The sequence below is a fragment of the Elephantulus edwardii genome, unplaced genomic scaffold (assembly GCF_000299155.1).
Source record: "Elephantulus edwardii isolate Elephantulus edwardi_28Jun2011 unplaced genomic scaffold, EleEdw1.0 scaffold00097, whole genome shotgun sequence".
Lineage (NCBI taxonomy): Eukaryota > Metazoa > Chordata > Mammalia > Macroscelidea > Macroscelididae > Elephantulus > Elephantulus edwardii.
This window is the reverse complement of record NW_006399847.1, coordinates 8912909-8924510: the sequence shown is the minus strand read 5'-3', so window position 1 is coordinate 8924510 and position 11602 is coordinate 8912909. Positions and strand designations below refer to the sequence as shown.

Genomic DNA, 11602 nt, shown 5'->3' with positions numbered 1-11602 from the left:
ACAACCATGACTTTTGAGGATCAGAGGTTTTAATTTTATGAAAAAGTAGTTGATTATTTTTTGTTTCACTGTTTCATGTATTCTGTGACTTCTTGGTGCCAGAGCTTAGTGTGGTCCACGTGCGTGTGCAGGTATTATGGCAAGCTTTTGGAGTTGAGTGCTTTTTGGGGCTTGTTTTTGAAGTTCAGGACTGCTCTGCCCCCCAGGAGTGAGGCCCTCCAGGCTTGGCCTAGAGTTTAAGGCAGGAAGGGGCTTCAAGCCCCAGTTGTTTTCTTGTCAAACATTCTTCTAGGTGGTATAGCACTGGTCTGTGCACTGCCGTACAGAGGTAACTTGTGGTTGCTGTGATGCTGACCACTGTGACACTGATCTGCCAAATGTGGTAATGGCCGCCCATGGTGGACAGTGTTTGCTTCAGCTTCCCGACTAAAACTAGCCTGGAAGCAGGAGTGGCATCCACTTCTGAAATACCTTGCCTCCAGAAACCCTATGAACAACATTCAGGCCTTTTGTTCATAGGGTCGTTATGAGTCGTCTACGACTCGATGGCACCAAACAACAACACAACAATTTCATGTATCCTTCCTGAAAAATATTTTCTATTCCAAGTTCATAAAGATAGTCTCTTACATTTTTCTTCTAGTAGCTTTTATATCTATGACATATATCAAATCAATTTTTGCGTTTTGTGGAATAGGTGCAAGGTTTTACTTCCTCCCCAATTTGTACACAAACTTGTACTAGAACCGTTTTATTGAAAATACTTTCTTTTGCTCATTTAATTGCTGTGGTACATTCAAATCGCATGTTAAAAGTATTGGTCCTTATTATTGTGAATCTGTTTCTAGATTCTTCACTCTTTCATCTATCCTTACATTAATCCCAACTTTCTTCATTATTACGATTCTGTAGTAACTCTTGGGATCAGGCACTTTTGGAATCGAAAGTGGTTCTTTTACAAGGGTTTTTTGGCTATATTTGGTTCCTTAGATTTAGTTATAAATGCTAGAATTAGTTTGCCAACTTGTATTTTAAAACAAAATAAACAAAAGCCAAACTCTATCTAGAGTCTTCACTTGAATTCCAATGACACTACTAACTTGCAAGGAAAGGATTCAGGATTGGTGGGAGAGGCTGGAAACAGAGAGATGTGGATGTACAGGGGGGAAGAGGGGATTAATCATTGGACTGTACAATTTGATATGATAGGTGGGGAGATGAGGGAAATTGAAAAAATTTATTCGAATTTGTATTAGAATTTTGTCAATAAACTAGTGAAAAAAGTCAGCTTGGAGAAGGGGATGGAATGGAGAGGGGGTGAAATGTATAATAATGAATGAATGAAAATCTAACTTTTCTGTAAACTTTTGTTAAAATGATAATTAAAATAAAAAATTTTATTTAAAAATACAATATTGAACAATTCAATCCATGAGCATGCTTTTCTTTCCACTTTTCTAAGTCTTTTCTTTAATAAATTCTTCTTACTGATGCTTTTGTGTTTATTTGTAAAATTCTAATGTATTTTTTGTTTGGCTTGTCCTTAAATAGTTTATATTTGTCCATAATAATTTTAATAGGTTGCTTTTAAATTTTTCTCTCCATTGTTCATTGCTAACATTTTACAAGAACCCTAGAATTTTCAATGTAAACAATTATGTGTCTATGAGAAATAACACTTCACTTTTATGAGGCTTTATATCTTTGATTTCTCTTTTTACTACTGCACTGTTAACTTCCAAACAATGTTGACTAGAAGTGAAGTCAGTAGATCTTGAGAGGACAGCACTATTTGCTGAAGACTTTTCATTGATTTCTTTATTAGGCCAAGACAGTTCTCATCTACTGATTTTTGCTGAGTTTGTTAGTGAATCATATTGCAGTCTGTAAAACGTGTTTTCTACATCTATTGATATAATGACTTTTTTTTCTTCTTAAATTTGCTAAAATGGTGGATAACATTCATTTATTTATTTTATGATTAGCTAATATTGTTTCCCTGGGATAAAATCCCACTTGGTAATGATATATTATCATTTTTAGTATATTGCTGTATTCATTTTTATAATTAAAAATATTTCCAACAGCATGTATTTTGAAGATGACTACTTTGGTGAAAGATGCAGTCATGTTAGGAAAATTCTTTGGTTTTAGTTTTTTACGTAATTTGAGTATTATTTTAATCAAGCATAGATAAGTTTTTGTGCATTAAGTAGAATTTAAAATATATGTCTAAGGGTGAAACCAAGTTTCTCCTTGGAGGCAAGGACTTTGAAGCTCTGTCTCACGTTCTTTGGGCATGTGACCAGGAAGGAATGGTCCTTGGAGAAAGACATAATGCTTGGAAGGGTGGAGGGATAATGCAGGAGAGGAAGACCTTAGATGAAATGAATTGACACTCTAATTGGGATAATGGGAGTAGGTATGCCGGAGTCAGTGAAATTGGCTTAGGGTAGGGCAGGGTTCAGAACTATTGTACATGGGATCATGATAAATCATAGGTGACTTAATGGTACATAACAATAAGAAGAAACAATTTTATTTTAACTGTCCAATATGAATTCTTAAGCCACCTGAGATATTTCTTGAAATGTCATCATTTTCTTTTTATTGAGAGCTTTTACTTTTTTCTTGGTTTTTAATTTTCTTTTTTCCTTAGTATTACTACTCAATAAAAGACATTTCCATTGGTGGGATGTGTATCTGCTATGGCCACGCTAGTAGCTGTCCATGGGATGAAACCACACAGGTAAGTTTTAGTGTTTTATGTTTTACCACAACCTAGAGCACTGTGATGGCTTATTGGTAATGGGTTGCATACACTCCAGTCCAAAGGAACATGGTTCAAATCAGTCAGCTGCTCCGAGGAAAAAGGATGGGGGAATCTGAGCTGGTGTTATTTGCAGGCTCTGAAAAACCGCTGGAGGGTCAGCTATGATTCTGACTCAATGGTACATAACAACAACTAAAAACCAAACCAAATCCACTTCCAAGAGTGTGAGCAATTCATAATGACCCTCTATTGAAATTTCAAGGTTGTTGACCTTTATAGGAAAAGATGGCCCCTCATTTGCTCATGTAACAGCTGATAGATTTGGACCACTAATCTTTTAGTTAGCAGTCAATTATGTCAAGGCATTAAGCTATATGGGCTCCTCTGAATTTTACTAAGGCTTCAAAAATGAACTTGATGGTAGTGTTCACATTACTGTCTTTTTAATTTCTTTTTCATTTCATATTTTGCTTTTCCTTCCACCCAACTTAGCTATTGATTGATTTTGTTCCCCTCTCCTTCTTTCTCATTCCTGTCTGTGTAAAAATCTTTCACTTAGTTATTTTTATGATCTTATACCATAATTGAACTTTGTGGCTGATTTATGTCACTCAGCATAATTTGTTCTAGATTCATCCACATTGTGCAGTACTTATTTCATAAAGTCTTCTTTAGTGATGCATAGTACTGAATTGTATGAATATACAACAATTTCTGTAGTCATTCATCCACTGATGGACACTTGGATTGCTTATAATTCTGCTTCTCAGTAGTGTTAAAATAAACATGGATATGAGAATGTCATTTTGGGTTGTGGCTCTTATTTCTTTGGGATATATACCTAGTTTAGGATTACTAGATCATATTGTATTTCTATTCCCAATCACCTTAGGAAGCACCAAACTGCACTCCATAGTGATTGCATCATTTTCATATTGTCATTAGCCATGTGTGAGAGTTCCATTCTCTCTACAACCTTGCCAGCCTTTGTTATTTGAGAATTTACTGGCAATTGCTATTTTTGCCAGTGTGAGATGTTGAAAGTATGAAGCCATGATAAAAAAAATAAAATAATATAGCTGGTTTCAGTTTATAATTATTTCCTTTTTAATGATATCTTTATAATTTGAACAAGTAAAAAAAAAGTATGGTTATATTTAAATTTAACCCATTAGGTAATCTGTAGTTTAGTTTTGCTTTACTTCTTATTTCTGTTGTACGTGGTTGTGTACATATATTTTTTCTCTAAAACTTAAATGCCCTTAATTTTGATGCTGCATTTATCCAATTGTGAAGTCGTGCCATATAATTGATTCTGATAGGTTATGTTTTAAGTAAATCAAAGAAAAATTTGCAAGTAATGTTTTGATAGAATTTTTTATTTCTTTCTGTTTAGAAACTACATTGTCAGTGTGAACATAATACTTGTGGGGAAAGTTGCAATAAGTGTTGTCCTGGATATCATCAGCAGCCCTGGAGACCTGGGACCATTTCTTCTGGTAACACTTGTGAAGGTAAACACATTTAGAATTTGTAGAATCTACAACAACAACAGGGTTATTTTCCTTTCTCAACATATTTAACTTTACATTGAACTTGCGTAATTGGACAATAATTTTTTTCTCAGAGACAAAAATAAATAATCACAAGTTACTGATTACCTCAAGATTTGAGTTGATGAGGACTGAATGTTAAGAAGCTCTGGTGGCTTAGTGGTGGGTGCTATACTGTCAACTCAGAATAGTAGCTGAATCCACCAGCTGCTCTGTAAGAGAAAGATGGTCAGTCCTCTCCCATGTGATTTATTGCCTGTGAAAATCACTGGAGGGTCAGCTATGCATTGATTCTCACTCAACAGCACAAAACAACAATTGCAAACTGCAAGAGGAGACTGCCCATCTTTCTCCTCAGGAGCAGCTGGTGAATGTGAGCCACATGCCTTTGAGTTGGCAGCACAGTTCCTCATCACTAGGCTACCAGAGCTTCCTAATAACTGAACACTTACATATTTACTTTTTGATCTATTTACAAAGTTTGCTATTAAAGTGATAGAAAATGCTGGTTCTAAAAGCATCTCTATAAAATACTATTTTATTGAAATAATTCATTGAAAAAAAATTGCCTTTCAGTGAATATTTTACTTGTCATGGATATTTTGCTTACAAAATGATGATTAACTTTGTGTATGTATTTACAAGTATGCAATATTTCTTCAATATGTAACCCAGAAGATGCTTGCTCAATCGAATGCGAATGTGTTTATTACTTTGAAAGTTATTCCAAATATTTTATACATATGTATATAAATTATTTTCCATATCCTATTAAAATTAATCTGGAATTTTAACTTAATTTTGCTCAAAATCATAGACCTAGAGAAGGTACAACATCATATGCATATTAATTGAGATGCTAAAATGTTCTCCTAATACTGGAACACATTATTCTGAGTGAACTAACTCAGTCTCATAAGAACTGCATAAGACCATTATTGTAAACAAGGGATAATTAGTAAAACCTGGAGAGGATCAAAGGGGAGAATGGGTGGGAGCAGAGGGGTGAGGATGGGCAGGGGGTAGATCAAAGGATTGCACTATCTGGTGAATGGAGAGAAGGAGTAGAGGACATAGAAAGATCCAGTGAGGATCTTAAAAAAGGTGGGATAATGGTGAGCATAGTTCACTGGTGGTTCATTTTATAAAACAAAATGTACAGGAATGATAGTATGAAACACAATGTGAGTTAAGGAAAGTGTGAAACGCAATGTATATGAATTTTGTGTGTAAACCAATATAAAATAAAAATTTTTTAAAATGTCCTCCTAGAGTGTAATTGTCACAATAAAGCCAAAGACTGTTACTATGATGAAAATATTGCCAATGAAAGGAAAAGTTTGAATATTGCTGGAGAGTTCCAAGGAGGAGGAGTTTGTATAAACTGTGAACAGAATACCATGGGGATCAACTGTGAAACCTGTGTGGATGGCTTTTACAGACCACATGGGGTAAGAAGAATATTTGTTCATCACAACCGAGCTGCTTCTTCCCAGCCTTGAAAATGATACTTAGCCAACTCTCAACTTGTGTAGTAGAAACTAATTTTCTTATTATATTTAATTTATAGATATTTAATTAAAATATCTATTTCCTTCTGTCTTATTTTCTAGATCTAAGATATTTGCTCATGATTTAACATAATTTTTTAACATAAAGAGTTACTTAATAAATTTTCAGTTAAAATAGAATGTAGCTGTTTGGACATTTGAACTCATGATCATGTGATTGATTTCAATTCAGGATAACTCTAATTTTGTCTGAGTAGAACTGTGATCAATAGCAATTTTAGTAATTGATGATTGGAAGTAGATTATTAGGCTTTTAAAAAAATCTGCTTTTTCCCCCACTTCATTCCCTCTGCTCCCATCTCTGGTAATTGTCAAAGAAAGTTTCATTCTGTTTGTACACCTTTCCTTACCTTTCTACAGCATGACAATCACAGTTTGTTCCTTTGCATCTGTTTTGCAAATTCTTTGTTATTCTTTACTGTTGAATAGTCTTCCACCATTGTTTGTTCATCTATTCATCTGTTGATGGATACTTAGGTTGTTTCCATTTCTTTGCCATTTTAAATAATATTTATCTGTTCATGTCACAGGTCTTATTTAAATTGGTGGATTAAATGGTAGTTTGATTTCTAACTTTTTAAGGAAGCATCAAACCATTTTTCACAATATTTATACCATTTTACAATCTCGCCAACAGTGTATGAAAGTGTCAATGTGTCCACATCCCTACTGACATTTATTGTTTTCTGTCTTATTGAATTTTTATATTATTGCTGAGATGAGATAATACCTCATTGTTTTGATCTGCATCTATCTGATGGCTAATGAATGAGAACATTTTCTCATGCATTTATTGGTAGCTAGATTTTTTGCTTCTCAAATGTCTATTCAATATCTTTGACTCATTTTTTTAAGATGCATTGTTTGTATTTTTATTGCTTAGGTTTTGATGCATTCTATAACTTTAAGAGATTAGTTCTTTGATAGATCATTGTTAAATATTTCCCCAATCTGTACTTTCTCTTCTCGCTCTTTTTGGAGATGTCTTTTTGATGAACCCAAGGATTCAAGTTCTAGAAAGTTCCACTCATGTAATTTGTCTTTGGCTGTTTGTCCATTTTTGGTTATGACTGATAGCTATAACCTTAAGCTGTACTTCTCTGATCAGGTACTCTGGACGGACTCAAACATTCTGGCTTCTATTTAACAACTGAATATGTCTGCATTTTGTATCAAGTAAGAGTTTCTAGTATGATTGGTTATCGGTGATACTTCAAATAAGACAGATAGTAGAGGGGCAGAGTTGGGGTTGGGTAGCAGCAATAACAAGAAAGGATGACATTCTGCTAATGATATTAACTGCTGTCACTACCAAAGAGATGTTTGAGACTTTTTGAGTTAAGAGGTTCTTACCCTTCTGATACCCTCTGTACACAAATTCATTGTAATAAACACATCTCTAATAAAACCCAAGATGCCTTGGCATTGATGATATTGTTGATATCATTGCTAATGTGCTGATGCTAATGCTATTTCTTGTAAAATAATGCAGGACAACCTCTGCCTTTCAGGTCTCTCCTTATGAAGACAATCCTTGCCTTCCCTGTGAGTGTGACCCATATGGGTCCCTCAGTTCTGTCTGTATTAAGGATGATCTCCTTTCTGATATACACAATGGTAAGGACTGAATCCACTTTTGTGTTGATAAGTAAAATCGAAGGGAAGATTTGAATCTAGGGAGAACTATTGTCTTTGTAGGGAGCTCTGGTGACTTGATAGTAAGAAATTGTACTGCCAGCCCAAAGGTGTTGGGTTGGTTTCTCCCAACACTATGGGAGAAAGATGAGCAGTCTCCTCCCTTGTGATTTATTGCCTCTGAAAACTCCCTGAAGGGTCAGCTGTGGGTCGGTTCTGACTCCATGGTTTCACAACAGTGCCATTGTATAGCAAATGGGTAATATAAAAATTGATTTCATTGTTGCTATTGTCCACCAATGTTTGTCAAGTATTTGAATGCTATGTTTTATACAGTTTTCTGGGGCCTCACAAATCTATATTTGAACAAGATAAAGTTCCTGCTTGCCATCAGGCACTAAACATAGAAGACCATGGATAGATAATATGATGTCAAGGAAAAGTATCATGAATATAAAGCATAATTTGCCATTACTGGAGAGATACAGTGTATGGAGTTGGCAACATTAGGGTGATGAAATGACATACAAGGAGATAATTAAGTATTTGATGAAAGAAGATCAGGCTCAGTTTAAACTATAAGTGAAATATAGTAAATAACAATCACTGGGATTTGCTCTTAGAAGACACAAGGCTTTTGTGTACACCATCTCACAAAGCAAAAATATCCTCTAGTGAACTTTTGAAATGTTATTATTTTCCTATCTAAAAAACTGGAAAATGGCCTTGTAGTTGGAGTCTCTTGAATAAGTTTCATCTGTTCAAGGGATTCTGTGGCCCTCATTTAATTCTCAGTCAGTGACAGTTAACATGGATATGAAACAGTCAGGAAAGATGTGCCAACAATGAGGGCCCACTAAGAAAGTGGAAGATAAATCACACATTCAGTCAAGACTGTTGGCAATGGCATGAGTATGATAATGATGATGACTGTCCCTGATTGGATTTATCTTAATAAATGAATATTTTATATGTGTCTATAATTTTAAGTATATATTATATTCTAATTTATATATATTAAACTGAATCCAATGCCTATACTGTTTTAAATAATTTCAATTTAATTTCAACAGCAGAGTGAAATTATTTATAAGGTAGAGGAACTAGCTCAGAGCAGCTGACCAAAGGGGGAATTGGAAATTTCCAGAGCTGCATTTAGAGCAATGATATACATTGTTTTTCACATCGGATCTTTCCCCTCTCTTTTCCCCACCTCCCCCCTTAACCCTTTTAAATTGTACAGTTCAGGGGTTTTTTAATTTTATTTTTAGTATATGCGTGGCTATCACCATCACTTCAATTGACTATTAGGAAGATTTCATTGTACCTATGCTCATCAGCAGTTATTCCTGATTTTTTCATCCCATATTCCTACCTAATTATCTACTTTCTGTCTCCATTGATTTGTACATGTTCACATTTCATATAAATATAACCACACACCAGATGTCTTTTGTGACTGACTTCTTTTATTTAGCATTGTTTTCAAGATTTATCCATATAATAACATTAGTCACAAACTCACTCCTTTTTATTGTTAGTCTGTTGAATAGATAACACCACATTAGCCCCTCACCAGTAGATATGTGAGTGTTTCCCCTTTTGAAGAATGCATATAAACATTCAAGTATAGAGGTCTGTGTGGACATATTTTTTTTTTTTTTTAGCATATACCTGGGAGTGGAACTGCTGGGTTGTATGGCAACTTTGCCAAATATTTGTCAAAGTTGTTCTACCATTTTACATGTACTTTTTACCGTCCTATAAGGGTTAGTGTTTTTAATTTACATTTTCTTTTTTAAAACTAGGGATTTCAAACTGTGAGCCTTGGGCCAAATTGGGTACAATGCCTGTTATTGTAAATAAAGTTGTTCTGGAACATGTACCGATGTATTGCTGCTCATAGTGACCTCTATTAAATTCCCAAGGCGATAAATCTTAGCAAGAACAGATTGCCCACCTTTCTCCTTCAAAGCAGCCAATGGAACAGAGCTATGCCAACTCTAGGTGTTGTCTTTAGCTGCGTGGGAGCCCTTGTGAACTATAATCTGTATAGTGTGTTGATCTGGTAACCAAAAGGTCAAGTAACTCTGCCACCTTAAATTCTCCAGTGGCTCCACAGGCTAAAGATGACTATTCTTTTCTCTTTAAGATTTGCAGCCTCATGAAAGGATGGAGGACTGCTGTGTGTTGAAATCAACTTAATGACAATGAATCTTATGGTTACATGAGAGCAGCAGTTACTTTGCTAAGTAATAATAGCAAAGACTATGGCCTGAAAGCCTAAAGTATTTGCTATCTGGCCCTTCACAGAAATGGTTTACTGACTTTTGTTTCTTTGTAGGGAAGAGGCCAGGTCAGTGTCCATGTAAAGAAGGTTACTCAGGAGAAAAGTGTGACCGCTGCCAGTTTGGCTACAAGGGTTATCCCAGCTGTGTCCACTGTGAGTGCAGTCTGGTTGGCAGTGTGAATGAAGACCCCTGCATGGAGCCTTGTCTTTGCAAGGTACGTAGGAGGCCAAGGTGAATGATAATTGCTGCAATTTCTTTGAGCCTTTGGCTTTGATGTGGATGATCTGCTCTCTTCAAGCAATGGAGTTAAGCAAAGCATGTTTTGCTCCCATACCTTCCTGAGAGGTCGGGCGTTATATCACAGTGTTGTTGTCTATTGTCAAATCAGAAATGCAGGAAGAAATTGCCCATCCTTCTCCCACAGAGCAGTTCGTGGATTCTAACTGTGTGTCTTTAGAATTGCAGCACAGCCCCTTGTCAGTAAGCAAAAAGAGATATTATGTGCCACAGTTAATTGGTCATAGTATATGTCCTTGGACTTCGCACATGGATTTCTTTTCTAGTACCCCATGAGTACTCACCATATATTCCAGAGATTTTACTTCTTAGATGAAAGTAAGCATTGTGTACCATTAAATTTTTAGATCTTGGTTTACAAGTTACCTTTTCTATGACATTCTTGTCCAGTTTTATATATACAGGTTGTTGTTGTTGTTGTTGTTGTTGATTGCCATCGAGTCGAGCATGACTAATAGCGAGCGACCCTATGAACAAAAGACCTGAAGCCTTTCTACAACTATCGTTGTCTCTCAAAATTCATAGAGTTAACAAAGGCATGTTGTTTAGGAAGTGGAAAATCAGGTAAATATTAAATTTCTAAGAACATGAATTAAAGGCAAATGTATAACTTTGGTGCATGTATCTGAATGATAGTGGTATTCACTGGACTTCCTTGTATGTGTATGGATATTATCCTGTTGCTCACAATATTGTATTTCAAGACATATGTAGAAATGACATTTTTTTATCTATAAAAGCAACCCCACTTTTCTTCACCTTTTCATTTCTGGAGTATTAGATCATATGATCATCTGACTCAAAATGCCTCATGCCAGTCCATCTCATCTTGGCAATACCTAGTATGTCAATATTTATGCATTCCATTTCTTCCTTAACAATATCTAATTTTTCTACATTCATGGTTCTCACATTCCATGTCCCAATCACTAGTGTCTGCTTACAACTGTTCCTCTTCCTTTGTATTTCCATACTTGAAAGCTCTGCCTCAGTTGCCCTATCTGTTAGTCTACATGTGTTCTATTGTACATAGGGTTTTCAGAGGCCTGCTATTTCAGAAGTGGATGGCCAGACCTTCCTCCTAGACTGTCTTAATCTGACTGGTTAGATTTAGAAAAGTATCTGACAAAGTGCAACAATGAATGAATGGAAATCCAAAGTCTCTGTAAATTTTTACTGAAATTAATAATAAATTTAAACTAAAAAAAAAAAGAAAAGTATCTGACAGACAAGCATTTTACAGGAAAAAGCAGATGAAAGATATTTCCCCAATAGTGGAATTCGCCAGTAGTTTCAGTGTTGTCCCTGCCCTTGACACACGTGTCTTGACCCATCTATTTCCCTGCTTCACCATCCTCCAGCAGCCCCTTCCACTCCCTTCAACACATATCTCCCTTTGTTCAGCCCTTGATCTGATAGCTTATATCTCAAGCTATATGGGCTTCTATGATTCCAAACAGTTCAGCTGCTGAGAATTTCTTA

General features: G+C 35.5%; 1 protein-coding gene across 1 annotated transcript in view; it reads left to right on the top strand.

Annotated features, from left to right (window-relative positions):
- The window catches only part of LAMA1 (laminin, alpha 1), a 177285-nt gene that overhangs the window by 47038 nt on the left and 118645 nt on the right, over positions 1 to 11602 (top strand). The window contains exons 6-10 of the mRNA XM_006891430.1: positions 2660 to 2749; positions 4170 to 4287; positions 5599 to 5777; positions 7409 to 7514; positions 9877 to 10037. Coding sequence (XP_006891492.1) covers positions 2660 to 2749; positions 4170 to 4287; positions 5599 to 5777; positions 7409 to 7514; positions 9877 to 10037 — 654 coding nt within the window. The remainder of the gene's footprint in view (positions 1 to 2659; positions 2750 to 4169; positions 4288 to 5598; positions 5778 to 7408; positions 7515 to 9876; positions 10038 to 11602) is intronic.